This window comes from Chlamydotis macqueenii, chromosome 25, assembly GCF_036417535.1.
Source record: "Chlamydotis macqueenii isolate bChlMac1 chromosome 25, bChlMac1.mat, whole genome shotgun sequence".
Taxonomy (NCBI): Eukaryota; Metazoa; Chordata; class Aves; order Otidiformes; family Otididae; genus Chlamydotis; species Chlamydotis macqueenii.
The window spans coordinates 6,157,312-6,172,478 of NC_141580.1; the positions used below are offsets into that span (position 1 = coordinate 6,157,312).

The 15,167-nt window shown below is 55.7% G+C and overlaps 3 protein-coding genes across 3 annotated transcripts; all 3 read right to left on the reverse strand.

Moving 5' to 3' along the window:
• Nucleotides 1-512: 512 nt before the first annotated feature.
• Nucleotides 513-4,853, reverse strand: LOC147597805 (feather beta keratin-like). Its single transcript, XM_086766445.1, has 2 exons — nucleotides 4,806-4,853; nucleotides 513-839 (listed from the first exon to the last, which is right to left on the reverse strand). The coding sequence occupies exons 1-2, from the start codon at nucleotides 4,851-4,853 to the stop codon at nucleotides 513-515; spliced, it is 375 nt and encodes a 124-aa protein (XP_086622571.1).
• A 772-nt stretch (nucleotides 4,854-5,625) lies between these two features.
• On the reverse strand, nucleotides 5,626-9,976 carry LOC147597806 (feather beta keratin-like). The gene is made up of 2 exons (XM_086766446.1): nucleotides 9,929-9,976; nucleotides 5,626-5,952 (listed from the first exon to the last, which is right to left on the reverse strand). Exons 1-2 carry the CDS (start codon nucleotides 9,974-9,976, stop codon nucleotides 5,626-5,628), a joined length of 375 nt encoding a protein of 124 aa, XP_086622572.1.
• Nucleotides 9,977-10,748: 772 nt separating this feature from the next.
• On the reverse strand, nucleotides 10,749-15,089 carry LOC147597807 (feather beta keratin-like). The gene is made up of 2 exons (XM_086766447.1): nucleotides 15,042-15,089; nucleotides 10,749-11,075 (listed from the first exon to the last, which is right to left on the reverse strand). Exons 1-2 carry the CDS (start codon nucleotides 15,087-15,089, stop codon nucleotides 10,749-10,751), a joined length of 375 nt encoding a protein of 124 aa, XP_086622573.1.
• Between the last annotated feature and the right edge of the window lie 78 nt (nucleotides 15,090-15,167).

The following is a 15,167-nucleotide window of genomic DNA, read 5'->3' on the forward strand; positions in this document are numbered from 1 at the left end:
GGATGGTGCCCAAAAGAGGAGTCCCTGCAGAGTGTCCCAAGCTGCCATCCCTCTGTGAATGGAGAAGGGTCTCCCGGTGCCCTCAGCCCCTTTCACCCCAGAGCAACAGCCTTCTCCTTTGTCAGCCAGGGGAGTGTCCACAGAGGGAAGGACCATATGGAGGCCAGGCTTGAATGCAGCAGAACTTTAATGAGTGAAAAAAAGGGGAAACAAAGTCAGTCTGAGTGGAAGACAGCAGTGCATGGAATCATGGAGGAAGGCAAGAGTCTACTGTTCTTGGCTGTGGTGAAGGTCTTGCATGATGTCCCTCTGCCTGTCCCATAGCGGGAGAGGAGGCAGACTGTCCTCACCAGGCTGGGCTCAGTGGGACCTTCCTGCCATGGGGAACCAAAGCAAGCAAAGAAAATGGAGAGCAAGGTAACGTCGGTCAGCTAGGTTGAATATAAAATGCAGGAGATGGATCCTGTGCCCAGCACCACGTTCTGAGTTCCTCAAGGCGTTTCCCTGGGTCTTTACGACAGGAGGTGTCTTCTGTCATGGTGGCGGCTGGCAAAGCCGGAGAGGTCACAGCAGTCAGAGTTGATGGGCACTCCGTAATGGCTGAGGATGTTGCCAACAGCAGCGGAGGTGGAGGAGCCCACAGCGGTGTTCTGTGGGAAGGAGCTGAGGATGGGTCCGGGCAGGGTCACCACCACGGGAGAGGGCTCGATGACAACGGTGGAGTCCTGGCAGCGCCTGACACAGGGCTCATTGCAGCTGTTGGCCAGCGGGGTGGGGCCACAGTGTCGCAATGGCAGGCAGCGGTCGTGGCAGGACATGTCTCTGGGCTGGAGGTGCACCTGGGAGAGAGAGCAGGGAAGAAACAGAGCACAAGGGCAGATGAGGAGCAACCTGGTTAGCCTGTCACAAAGGACCCAAGGCCACTTCTGAGTGGGGAAATGGAGGCTCGGCCAGGAGACATGCAGTCTTCACGGCCCTTTGAAGAGCAGCCTGGCCCAGGGGCGATCTCTTGTCGTGTGTCGACCCAAAGACCCCTCAGCCACATCCCAGCCTCTCTCTAAGCAGACCTTCTCCTGCTTCCCTCTATCCTCAAAAGAAGACTCAAAGCACAGTCCGGGACAGGGCCAATACCAGCTGGGATGGCTCTCAAAGATCCGATCTGACCTTGGCAGAGGAGAAGGAGGCGCTTCAAACTCACCTGATTCCCAAGGAGAAGGAGGCAAGAGAAGTGAGTGAAGGAGCAGGGCTTTGGGCTACCTTTTATAGCTGCCCTTCATTGCCGCAGGCCCACGGGCACCCTTGGCAGAGGTAACAATCTTCTGCCAAGCTCATCTTGCATGCAAAGCATCACAGCTAATGGTAGGGGCTGTGCTTTGGTTTCCTGCACTGCTGCCTTCTCATTTCCAGATCTGGGCCATGCCCCTTCCTCTAGGAAGGCTCCTTCTGAGCACTGGCGTGACATGCCACAGGCTTTCTAGGACAGGAATGCAGCAGTGCAGGAGGAAGACCCAGCTCAACGGCTGGACGAGTACAAAGTAGGCCAGTGACACCAGCCTGGCTGACTCTGGTGGGGCTGTTTGCAGTATCATTGTCAGGAAGAAGCTGCGGCCATTCTTAGCTGGAAGCCCAAGGCTTCCTGTGTATGAGGATGTGCCATGTCCAGTCTACCTCTTTCCTGTCCTCCTCAGATCACCCTCCACATGCTCACCTGGTTTTGCCTTGCCAGGTGTGTGCATTGCGCTGCTGGGTTTTGACCTCACCCTGTCTAACACTGCCCCCAGGAAAACATTGCAGTGTGTTTTGACTCACATCCTCTCTGGGCAGTCTCTAAGTGCACAAACAATGCCACGCGCTTCCTAGGACCTTGTCCTTCCCCAGCATGCTCTAACCCTTCTGCGGGCTGTCTCAGGCGTCCTCAGCAGAGTCCGCGGTTGGCTGCGTTCCTACGTGCGTGCTGGTCCTGAGTGCTTTTGTGAGCAGCTGTGTTTGTGTGAAGTCACGTGGGAGCACAAATGTGTGCCTGATTCCCTGCTGATGTGCAGGCACCTGTGTGGATGTGTCTTTGTGTGTCGCTCGTCAAGAGGGAACGTGCTGCTCACGGCAGGATCACTCTCCACTGCTGCGTCCCTGAGCAGCACAGAGCAGCAGGTTCGCAGGGTGAGAAGGAGGCTGAGTGCAGCTGAATGGTGGAGCCTGATGTCGGTGTGTTGAGTGGAAGGACAGACCGTGTGGCTTTCACAGGAAAAGCCAAAGAACTGATGAGTGCTTTGGACTTGAGTCCACAAGGCCCTCCATGTCCTGCATTGGAATGTTGATGGCAGTGTCCAGCAGCTGCCTCTGGGAGGGAACGGACGCTGCATTCAAGACCACATCCCTCAAAGCCTGCTGCTGTCCCCCAGCGGTGTCCAGAAGGGACTCTCTTTCCAACAAGGGCTGTGCATGCTGTGTAAAGTTCCTGAGCCCACTTCCCCTGGCAGATGTCTTTGTGCCTGGGATCAGGTCCAATGTGCAGACAGGGCAGCCATTGCTTCCCTCCTTCCCTTCAGTGACCTTGGGTGCCATCATTGCCAGGGAGCTCTGCTGGGAGAGCCCAGCCAAGGCTGATTGCCCTGACTGCAGGAGCACTTTTGCAACAAAACTATTGCAGGAGCAGAATGCCATGGGAAACTGTCCTGCAGCGCACAGGGTCCCCGGAAAGATGGTTAACCTTCTAGGACAGCCTCCTGAGAGCACCAGGATGGTCCTGTGCAATGTGCAGAATGGTTAGTTGGGAAAAGCCAAAGCACAGCCGGACTGGAAACGTGCAAGGGAGGTGAAGGGAGCAAGGAAAGGTATCTCTGAGGCAATGGACAGCAAAAGGAAGGGTAAGCGGGTGCGAGGTCATTGGTGGGTGAGGGAGAGGGCCTGGCAACAAACGGTAGGGAAAAGGCTGAGGTACTGGGTGCCTATTTCTCCTCGGTTCTGAATGGTATGACTTCTCCTCACGCCTGCCACATCCCTGAGCCTCCCTGAAGACTCTCTGGGAATGAAGCAGCACCCACAGTAGCAGAAGGAAGAACCAGGGTGCTCCGACTCCCATTTGGACAGACAGAAGCTGATGGGATCAACTGGGATGCATCTAAGGGTGCTCCAGGAGCTGACTGGACAGCCTCTACTCAGTCGCTGGAAGCAAGACGGAGCAAACACTCTCAGAGGTCATTCCTGTACCCATGGAAGGCAAGAAGGGGCTTGGGAGCAGCTCACATGGCTTTAGCGAGGGCAAAGCAGTAGAAGCAGCAAAGCTCCTCTCCAAGGAGCCTGTGCGCAGGGAAATGCACAGTCAGCCCCCCCCACAGCAACACGTACACACAGGTGATCCAGCACAGACGCTTATACGTACGCCTGCTCCTGCATGCACGTATTTGCATAGAGATTTACATGCGCGCTCATCTCCAGGGATGTGCAGACATAACAGCACACGTCTTTGCCCATGCACTCTCATGGATGCAGACCGATGTCACACCCATGCGTGCTCCACAGCACATGCCCGTGAGAAAGCACATACCCAGTCGTGAGGAGGTGTGCCCAAACACACTCGCACACAACCTTTGCGCACACTCAGGCTTGCGTGTGCATTGTCCCAGGCACACGCAGATACACATGCGTGTGAATGAAGACATGACCAGAGCCAGAGCAACACGGCTGTGAGCACGAACATGTACCCATATACCTCTGGAGACCACCTGGTCCACCCCCAAGGCTCAAGCAGGGCCCCCCAGGGGCAGTCACCCAGGACCGTGTCTGGGTGGCTTTTCACTGTCTCTAAGGAAGGAAACTCGGTGAGCGTCCCGGGCATCCCACGCAAGTTCTCAGTCATTCCCGCAGCGCACTACCACGTGCTGCCTTGTTGCCGGGGCACAGGACACTGTGCAGATCCCATCCACAGACGGGTTACTCCAGTTTGGTCACACATGCGTTTAGAGAGTTTTGTTGCAATGGGAACAGATCCAGTCATCCTTTCAGCTGTCAAACACAACAGGCCGGCCAGCGTTGCCAGTGAACAAATGCCAGCAGCCTTTCTATCCTTACTTCTTAGGGCGTAAATCAAGGGCTTCAGCTGCAGAGGAAGAGCGGTATAACAAACAGGCACTGCTCTGTCAGTTGACGGTTTACATCACCCTAAAACTCCCAGCCTCTGGCACACATGCCCTTAGTTTGAAGTATAAAGCCTGCACGGATCCTGTGCCCTTTTTGTACCTTTCCAAGATCTCTTTTCTTGCGCAAGCAAACCAAGGGTCATGCCAAGAGCCAGGAGCAGCACTTTGGCAAAAGGGCTTAGCCACCTGTCTGGAGAAATGCCATCCCTCCCTCTTCTACAAGGACAATGGCAGATGGCATCATCGTGGAGAGGGACCTTCTGCTTGTTGCCACGTTTACTGCGGTAGGCTGAGGAAGGCCAGCTGTGCTGCTGCTGCTTATGGTTATCAACAGCACGGAGAGGGAGGAAAGATTTCTGACATGGAAGTGAAAGACCTTGAGAAAGCTTTGCCTTTCAGTCATTCTGAGAGATGCCCGTGAGGCATAATTCCCTGGTGGAGGACAGCGGTATGGGGTTTTGCAGTCTTCTCCCGTGCTGATCTTCGCGTTCCCGGTCATGCTCTGCATCAGAGCAGTGTGATCCCCCTCAGAAACACATCGTTTCACTGTCCCCGTTTCTGTGGTGACTACCTGCAGCTGCCACAGGCTCAGCTCCAGTTTCCAGGCTCAGCGCAGTCAGCAGCATGGGTGATGCTTCCCTGCTGTGGTCTACGGGCCATGCGGCCTACCTTGGGCAGTGGAGGGCAGAGGAAAGTGGCATACGAGCTGTGGGCCATCCCAAAGGCTGTTCTCAACACTAGCGCACCTGCTCTTCTGCAAAGCAGAGCATCTTGCGCAGCCCCACCCTCTCCCACCACCGCCTCGGCACAGCTCCAACTGCAGCAAGAGGAATGTTCTGTCTCAAGAGCTCATGGGGTGGCTGGCACCTGAGGGCCTCCTGCCTTTGTGGGCATTTGTGGGACACAGAGACACAGCAAGGCAAGGCCTGATGATCCCTTGCAGCAGAGCAGCCGGCTAGGACTTCCTGGGCTGCAAGGGATGGTGCCCAAAAGAGGAGTCCCTGCAGAGTGTCCCAAGCTGCCATCCCTCTGTGAATGGAGAAGGGTCTCCTGGTGCCCTCAGCCCCTTTCACCCCAGAGCAACAGCCTTCTCCTTTGTCGGCCAGGGGAGTGTCCACAGAGGGAAGGACCATATGGAGGCCAGGCTTGAATGCAGCAGAACTTTAATGAGTGAAAAAAAGGGGAAACAAAGTCAGTCTGAGTGGAAGACAGCAGTGCATGGAATCATGGAGGAAGGCAAGAGTCTACTGTTCTTGGCTGTGGTGAAGGTCTTGCATGATGTCCCTCTGCCTGTCCCATAGCGGGAGAGGAGGCAGACTGTCCTCACCAGGCTGGGCTCAGTGGGACCTTCCTGCCATGGGGAACCAAAGCAAGCAAAGAAAATGGAGAGCAAGGTAACGTCGGTCAGCTAGGTTGAATATAAAATGCAGGAGATGGATCCTGTGCCCAGCACCACGTTCTGAGTTCCTCAAGGCATTTCCCTGGGTCTTTACGACAGGAGGTGTCTTCTGTCATGGTGGCGGCTGGCAAAGCCGGAGAGGTCACAGCAGTCAGAGTTGATGGGCACTCCGTAATGGCTGAGGATGTTGCCAACAGCAGCGGAGGTGGAGGAGCCCACAGCGGTGTTCTGTGGGAAGGAGCTGAGGATGGGTCCGGGCAGGGTCACCACCACGGGAGAGGGCTCGATGACAACGGTGGAGTCCTGGCAGCGCCTGACACAGGGCTCATTGCAGCTGTTGGCCAGCGGGGTGGGGCCACAGTGTCGCAATGGCAGGCAGCGGTCGTGGCAGGACATGTCTCTGGGCTGGAGGTGCACCTGGGAGAGAGAGCAGGGAAGAAACAGAGCACAAGGGCAGATGAGGAGCAACCTGGTTAGCCTGTCACAAAGGACCCAAGGCCACTTCTGAGTGGGGAGATGGAGGCTCGGCCAGGAGACATGCAGTCTTCACGGCCCTTTGAAGAGCAGCCTGGCCCAGGGACGATCTCTTGTCGTGTGTCGACCCAAAGACCCCTCAGCCACATCCCAGCCTCTCTCTAAGCAGACCTTCTCCTGCTTCCCTCTATCCTCAAAAGAAGACTCAAAGCACAGTCCGGGACAGGGCCAATACCAGCTGGGATGGCTCTCAAAGATCCGATCTGACCTTGGCAGAGGAGAAGGAGGCGCTTCAAACTCACCTGATTCCCAAGGAGAAGGAGGCAAGAGAAGTGAGTGAAGGAGCAGGGCTTTGGGCTACCTTTTATAGCTGCCCTTCATTGCCGCAGGCCCACGGGCACCCTTGGCAGAGGTAACAATCTTCTGCCAAGCTCATCTTGCATGCAAAGCATCACAGCTAATGGTAGGGGCTGTGCTTTGGTTTCCTGCACTGCTGCCTTCTCATTTCCAGATCTGGGCCATGCCCCTTCCTCTAGGAAGGCTCCTTCTGAGCACTGGCGTGACATGCCACAGGCTTTCTAGGACAGGAATGCAGCAGTGCAGGAGGAAGACCCAGCTCAACGGCTGGACGAGTACAAAGTAGGCCAGTGACACCAGCCTGGCTGACTCTGGTGGGGCTGTTTGCAGTATCATTGTCAGGAAGAAGCTGCGGCCATTCTTAGCTGGAAGCCCAAGGCTTCCTGTGTATGAGGATGTGCCATGTCCAGTCTACCTCTTTCCTGTCCTCCTCAGATCACCCTCCACATGCTCACCTGGTTTTGCCTTGCCAGGTGTGTGCATTGCGCTGCTGGGTTTTGACCTCACCCTGTCTAACACTGCCCCCAGGAAAACATTGCAATGTGTTTTGACTCACATCCTCTCTGGGCAGTCTCTAAGTGCACAAACAATGCCACGCGCTTCCTAGGACCTTGTCCTTCCCCAGCATGCTCTAACCCTTCTGCGGGCTGTCTCAGGCGTCCTCAGCAGAGTCCGCGGTTGGCTGCGTTCCTACGTGCGTGCTGGTCCTGAGTGCTTTTGTGAGCAGCTGTGTTTGTGTGAAGTCACGTGGGAGCACAAATGTGTGCCTGATTCCCTGCTGATGTGCAGGCACCTGTGTGGATGTGTCTTTGTGTGTCGCTCGTCAAGAGGGAACGTGCTGCTCACGGCAGGATCACTCTCCACTGCTGCGTCCCTGAGCAGCACAGAGCAGCAGGTTCGCAGGGTGAGAAGGAGGCTGAGTGCAGCTGAATGGTGGAGCCTGATGTCGGTGTGTTGAGTGGAAGGACAGACCGTGTGGCTTTCACAGGAAAAGCCAAAGAACTGATGAGTGCTTTGGACTTGAGTCCACAAGGCCCTCCATGTCCTGCATTGGAATGTTGATGGCAGTGTCCAGCAGCTGCCTCTGGGAGGGAACGGACGCTGCATTCAAGACCACATCCCTCAAAGCCTGCTGCTGTCCCCCAGCGGTGTCCAGAAGGGACTCTCTTTCCAACAAGGGCTGTGCATGCTGTGTAAAGTTCCTGAGCCCACTTCCCCTGGCAGATGTCTTTGTGCCTGGGATCAGGTCCAATGTGCAGACAGGGCAGCCATTGCTTCCCTCCTTCCCTTCAGTGACCTTGGGTGCCATCATTGCCAGGGAGCTCTGCTGGGAGAGCCCAGCCAAGGCTGATTGCCCTGACTGCAGGAGCACTTTTGCAACAAAACTATTGCAGGAGCAGAATGCCATGGGAAACTGTCCTGCAGCGCACAGGGTCCCCGGAAAGATGGTTAACCTTCTAGGACAGCCTCCTGAGAGCACCAGGATGGTCCTGTGCAATGTGCAGAATGGTTAGTTGGGAAAAGCCAAAGCACAGCCGGACTGGAAACGTGCAAGGGAGGTGAAGGGAGCAAGGAAAGGTATCTCTGAGGCAATGGACAGCAAAAGGAAGGGTAAGCGGGTGTGAGGTCATTGGTGGGTGAGGGAGAGGGCCTGGCAACAAACGGTAGGGAAAAGGCTGAGGTACTGGGTGCCTATTTCTCCTCGGTTCTGAATGGTATGACTTCTCCTCACGCCTGCCACATCCCTGAGCCTCCCTGAAGACTCTCTGGGAATGAAGCAGCACCCACAGTAGCAGAAGGAAGAACCAGGGTGCTCCGACTCCCATTTGGACAGACAGAAGCTGATGGGATCAACTGGGATGCATCTAAGGGTGCTCCAGGAGCTGACTGGACAGCCTCTACTCAGTCGCTGGAAGCAAGACGGAGCAAACACTCTCAGAGGTCATTCCTGTACCCATGGAAGGCAAGAAGGGGCTTGGGAGCAGCTCACATGGCTTTAGCGAGGGCAAAGCAGTAGAAGCAGCAAAGCTCCTCTCCAAGGAGCCTGTGCGCAGGGAAATGCACAGTCAGCCCCCCCCACAGCAACACGTACACACAGGTGATCCAGCACAGACGCTTATACGTACGCCTGCTCCTGCATGCACGTATTTGCATAGAGATTTACATGCGCGCTCATCTCCAGGGATGTGCAGACATAACAGCACATATCCGCGCACGTCTTTGCCCATGCACTCTCATGGATGCAGACCGATGTCACACCCATGCGTGCTCCACAGCACATGCCCGTGAGAAAGCACATACCCAGTCGTGAGGAGGTGTGCCCAAACACACTCGCACACAACCTTTGCGCACACTCAGGCTTGCGTGTGCATTGTCCCAGGCACACGCAGATACACATGCGTGTGAATGAAGACATGACCAGAGCCAGAGCAACACGGCTGTGAGCACGAACATGTACCCATATACCTCTGGAGACCACCTGGTCCACCCCCAAGGCTCAAGCAGGGCCCCCCAGGGGCAGTCACCCAGGACCGTGTCTGGGTGGCTTTTCACTGTCTCTAAGGAAGGAAACTCGGTGAGCGTCCCGGGCATCCCACGCAAGTTCTCAGTCATTCCCGCAGCGCACTACCACGTGCTGCCTTGTTGCCGGGGCACAGGACACTGTGCAGATCCCATCCACAGACGGGTTACTCCAGTTTGGTCACACATGCGTTTAGAGAGTTTTGTTGCAATGGGAACAGATCCAGTCATCCTTTCAGCTGTCAAACACAACAGGCCGGCCAGCGTTGCCAGTGAACAAATGCCAGCAGCCTTTCTATCCTTACTTCTTAGGGCGTAAATCAAGGGCTTCAGCTGCAGAGGAAGAGCGGTATAACAAACAGGCACTGCTCTGTCAGTTGACGGTTTACATCACCCTAAAACTCCCAGCCTCTGGCACACATGCCCTTAGTTTGAAGTATAAAGCCTGCACGGATCCTGTGCCCTTTTTGTACCTTTCCAAGATCTCTTTTCTTGCGCAAGCAAACCAAGGGTCATGCCAAGAGCCAGGAGCAGCACTTTGGCAAAAGGGCTTAGCCACCTGTCTGGAGAAATGCCATCCCTCCCTCTTCTACAAGGACAATGGCAGATGGCATCATCGTGGAGAGGGACCTTCTGCTTGTTGCCACGTTTACTGCGGTAGGCTGAGGAAGGCCAGCTGTGCTGCTGCTGCTTATGGTTATCAACAGCACGGAGAGGGAGGAAAGATTTCTGACATGGAAGTGAAAGACCTTGAGAAAGCTTTGCCTTTCAGTCATTCTGAGAGATGCCCGTGAGGCATAATTCCCTGGTGGAGGACAGCGGTATGGGGTTTTGCAGTCTTCTCCCGTGCTGATCTTCGCGTTCCCGGTCATGCTCTGCATCAGAGCAGTGTGATCCCCCTCAGAAACACATCGTTTCACTGTCCCCGTTTCTGTGGTGACTACCTGCAGCTGCCACAGGCTCAGCTCCAGTTTCCAGGCTCAGCGCAGTCAGCAGCATGGGTGATGCTTCCCTGCTGTGGTCTACGGGCCATGCGGCCTACCTTGGGCAGCGGAGGGCAGAGGAAAGTGGCATACGAGCTGTGGGCCATCCCAAAGGCTGTTCTCAACACTAGCGCACCTGCTCTTCTGCAAAGCAGAGCATCTTGCGCAGCCCCACCCTCTCCCACCACCGCCTCGGCACAGCTCCAACTGCAGCAAGAGGAATGTTCTGTCTCAAGAGCTCATGGGGTGGCTGGCACCTGAGGGCCTCCTGCCTTTGTGGGCATTTGTGGGACACAGAGACACAGCAAGGCAAGGCCTGATGATCCCTTGCAGCAGAGCAGCCGGCTAGGACTTCCTGGGCTGCAAGGGATGGTGCCCAAAAGAGGAGTCCCTGCAGAGTGTCCCAAGCTGCCATCCCTCTGTGAATGGAGAAGGGTCTCCTGGTGCCCTCAGCCCCTTTCACCCCAGAGCAACAGCCTTCTCCTTTGTCAGCCAGGGGAGTGTCCACAGAGGGAAGGACCATATGGAGGCCAGGCTTGAATGCAGCAGAACTTTAATGAGTGAAAAAAAGGGGAAACAAAGTCAGTCTGAGTGGAAGACAGCAGTGCATGGAATCATGGAGGAAGGCAAGAGTCTACTGTTCTTGGCTGTGGTGAAGGTCTTGCATGATGTCCCTCTGCCTGTCCCATAGCGGGAGAGGAGGCAGACTGTCCTCACCAGGCTGGGCTCAGTGGGACCTTCCTGCCATGGGGAACCAAAGCAAGCAAAGAAAATGGAGAGCAAGGTAACGTCGGTCAGCTAGGTTGAATATAAAATGCAGGAGATGGATCCTGTGCCCAGCACCACGTTCTGAGTTCCTCAAGGCGTTTCCCTGGGTCTTTACGACAGGAGGTGTCTTCTGTCATGGTGGCGGCTGGCAAAGCCGGAGAGGTCACAGCAGTCAGAGTTGATGGGCACTCCGTAATGGCTGAGGATGTTGCCAACAGCAGCGGAGGTGGAGGAGCCCACAGCGGTGTTCTGTGGGAAGGAGCTGAGGATGGGTCCGGGCAGGGTCACCACCACGGGAGAGGGCTCGATGACAACGGTGGAGTCCTGGCAGCGCCTGACACAGGGCTCATTGCAGCTGTTGGCCAGCGGGGTGGGGCCACAGTGTCGCAATGGCAGGCAGCGGTCGTGGCAGGACATGTCTCTGGGCTGGAGGTGCACCTGGGAGAGAGAGCAGGGAAGAAACAGAGCACAAGGGCAGATGAGGAGCAACCTGGTTAGCCTGTCACAAAGGACCCAAGGCCACTTCTGAGTGGGGAGATGGAGGCTCGGCCAGGAGACATGCAGTCTTCACGGCCCTTTGAAGAGCAGCCTGGCCCAGGGACGATCTCTTGTCGTGTGTCGACCCAAAGACCCCTCAGCCACATCCCAGCCTCTCTCTAAGCAGACCTTCTCCTGCTTCCCTCTATCCTCAAAAGAAGACTCAAAGCACAGTCCGGGACAGGGCCAATACCAGCTGGGATGGCTCTCAAAGATCCGATCTGACCTTGGCAGAGGAGAAGGAGGCGCTTCAAACTCACCTGATTCCCAAGGAGAAGGAGGCAAGAGAAGTGAGTGAAGGAGCAGGGCTTTGGGCTACCTTTTATAGCTGCCCTTCATTGCCGCAGGCCCACGGGCACCCTTGGCAGAGGTAACAATCTTCTGCCAAGCTCATCTTGCATGCAAAGCATCACAGCTAATGGTAGGGGCTGTGCTTTGGTTTCCTGCACTGCTGCCTTCTCATTTCCAGATCTGGGCCATGCCCCTTCCTCTAGGAAGGCTCCTTCTGAGCACTGGCGTGACATGCCACAGGCTTTCTAGGACAGGAATGCAGCAGTGCAGGAGGAAGACCCAGCTCAACGGCTGGACGAGTACAAAGTAGGCCAGTGACACCAGCCTGGCTGACTCTGGTGGGGCTGTTTGCAGTATCATTGTCAGGAAGAAGCTGCGGCCATTCTTAGCTGGAAGCCCAAGGCTTCCTGTGTATGAGGATGTGCCATGTCCAGTCTACCTCTTTCCTGTCCTCCTCAGATCACCCTCCACATGCTCACCTGGTTTTGCCTTGCCAGGTGTGTGCATTGCGCTGCTGGGTTTTGACCTCACCCTATCTAACACTGCCCCCAGGAAAACATTGCAGTGTGTTTTGACTCACATCCTCTCTGGGCAGTCTCTAAGTGCACAAACAATGCCACGCGCTTCCTAGGACCTTGTCCTTCCCCAGCATGCTCTAACCCTTCTGCGGGCTGTCTCAGGCGTCCTCAGCAGAGTCCGCGGTTGGCTGCGTTCCTACGTGCGTGCTGGTCCTGAGTGCTTTTGTGAGCAGCTGTGTTTGTGTGAAGTCACGTGGGAGCACAAATGTGTGCCTGATTCCCTGCTGATGTGCAGGCACCTGTGTGGATGTGTCTTTGTGTGTCGCTCGTCAAGAGGGAACGTGCTGCTCACGGCAGGATCACTCTCCACTGCTGCGTCCCTGAGCAGCACAGAGCAGCAGGTTCGCAGGGTGAGAAGGAGGCTGAGTGCAGCTGAATGGTGGAGCCTGATGTCGGTGTGTTGAGTGGAAGGACAGACCGTGTGGCTTTCACAGGAAAAGCCAAAGAACTGATGAGTGCTTTGGACTTGAGTCCACAAGGCCCTCCATGTCCTGCATTGGAATGTTGATGGCAGTGTCCAGCAGCTGCCTCTGGGAGGGAACGGACGCTGCATTCAAGACCACATCCCTCAAAGCCTGCTGCTGTCCCCCAGCGGTGTCCAGAAGGGACTCTCTTTCCAACAAGGGCTGTGCATGCTGTGTAAAGTTCCTGAGCCCACTTCCCCTGGCAGATGTCTTTGTGCCTGGGATCAGGTCCAATGTGCAGACAGGGCAGCCATTGCTTCCCTCCTTCCCTTCAGTGACCTTGGGTGCCATCATTGCCAGGGAGCTCTGCTGGGAGAGCCCAGCCAAGGCTGATTGCCCTGACTGCAGGAGCACTTTTGCAACAAAACTATTGCAGGAGCAGAATGCCATGGGAAACTGTCCTGCAGCGCACAGGGTCCCCGGAAAGATGGTTAACCTTCTAGGACAGCCTCCTGAGAGCACCAGGATGGTCCTGTGCAATGTGCAGAATGGTTAGTTGGGAAAAGCCAAAGCACAGCCGGACTGGAAACGTGCAAGGGAGGTGAAGGGAGCAAGGAAAGGTATCTCTGAGGCAATGGACAGCAAAAGGAAGGGTAAGCGGGTGCGAGGTCATTGGTGGGTGAGGGAGAGGGCCTGGCAACAAACGGTAGGGAAAAGGCTGAGGTACTGGGTGCCTATTTCTCCTCGGTTCTGAATGGTATGACTTCTCCTCACGCCTGCCACATCCCTGAGCCTCCCTGAAGACTCTCTGGGAATGAAGCAGCACCCACAGTAGCAGAAGGAAGAACCAGGGTGCTCCGACTCCCATTTGGACAGACAGAAGCTGATGGGATCAACTGGGATGCATCTAAGGGTGCTCCAGGAGCTGACTGGACAGCCTCTACTCAGTCGCTGGAAGCAAGACGGAGCAAACACTCTCAGAGGTCATTCCTGTACCCATGGAAGGCAAGAAGGGGCTTGGGAGCAGCTCACATGGCTTTAGCGAGGGCAAAGCAGTAGAAGCAGCAAAGCTCCTCTCCAAGGAGCCTGTGCGCAGGGAAATGCACAGTCAGCCCCCCCCACAGCAACACGTACACACAGGTGATCCAGCACAGACGCTTATACGTACGCCTGCTCCTGCATGCACGTATTTGCATAGAGATTTACATGCGCGCTCATCTCCAGGGATGTGCAGACATAACAGCACACGTCTTTGCCCATGCACTCTCATGGATGCAGACCGATGTCACACCCATGCGTGCTCCACAGCACATGCCCGTGAGAAAGCACATACCCAGTCGTGAGGAGGTGTGCCCAAACACACTCGCACACAACCTTTGCGCACACTCAGGCTTGCGTGTGCATTGTCCCAGGCACACGCAGATACACATGCGTGTGAATGAAGACATGACCAGAGCCAGAGCAACACGGCTGTGAGCACGAACATGTACCCATATACCTCTGGAGACCACCTGGTCCACCCCCAAGGCTCAAGCAGGGCCCCCCAGGGGCAGTCACCCAGGACCGTGTCTGGGTGGCTTTTCACTGTCTCTAAGGAAGGAAACTCGGTGAGCGTCCCGGGCATCCCACGCAAGTTCTCAGTCATTCCCGCAGCGCACTACCACGTGCTGCCTTGTTGCCGGGGCACAGGACACTGTGCAGATCCCATCCACAGACGGGTTACTCCAGTTTGGTCACACATGCGTTTAGAGAGTTTTGTTGCAATGGGAACAGATCCAGTCATCCTTTCAGCTGTCAAACACAACAGGCCGGCCAGCGTTGCCAGTGAACAAATGCCAGCAGCCTTTCTATCCTTACTTCTTAGGGCGTAAATCAAGGGCTTCAGCTGCAGAGGAAGAGCGGTATAACAAACAGGCACTGCTCTGTCAGTTGACGGTTTACATCACCCTAAAACTCCCAGCCTCTGGCACACATGCCCTTAGTTTGAAGTATAAAGCCTGCACGGATCCTGTGCCCTTTTTGTACCTTTCCAAGATCTCTTTTCTTGCGCAAGCAAACCAAGGGTCATGCCAAGAGCCAGGAGCAGCACTTTGGCAAAAGGGCTTAGCCACCTGTCTGGAGAAATGCCATCCCTCCCTCTTCTACAAGGACAATGGCAGATGGCATCATCGTGGAGAGGGACCTTCTGCTTGTTGCCACGTTTACTGCGGTAGGCTGAGGAAGGCCAGCTGTGCTGCTGCTGCTTATGGTTATCAACAGCACGGAGAGGGAGGAAAGATTTCTGACATGGAAGTGAAAGACCTTGAGAAAGCTTTGCCTTTCAGTCATTCTGAGAGATGCCCGTGAGGCATAATTCCCTGGTGGAGGACAGCGGTATGGGGTTTTGCAGTCTTCTCCCGTGCTGATCTTCGCGTTCCCGGTCATGCTCTGCATCAGAGCAGTGTGATCCCCCTCAGAAACACATCGTTTCACTGTCCCCGTTTCTGTGGTGACTACCTGCAGCTGCCACAGGCTCAGCTCCAGTTTCCAGGCTCAGCACAGTCAGCAGCATGGGTGATGCTTCCCTGCTGTGGTCTACGGGCCATGCGGCCTACCTTGGGCAGCGGAGGGCAGAGGAAAGTGGCATACGAGCTGTGGGCCATCCCAAAGGCTGTTCTCAACACTAGCGCACCTGCTCTTCTGCAAAGCAGAGCATCTTGCGCAGCCCCACCCTCTCCCAC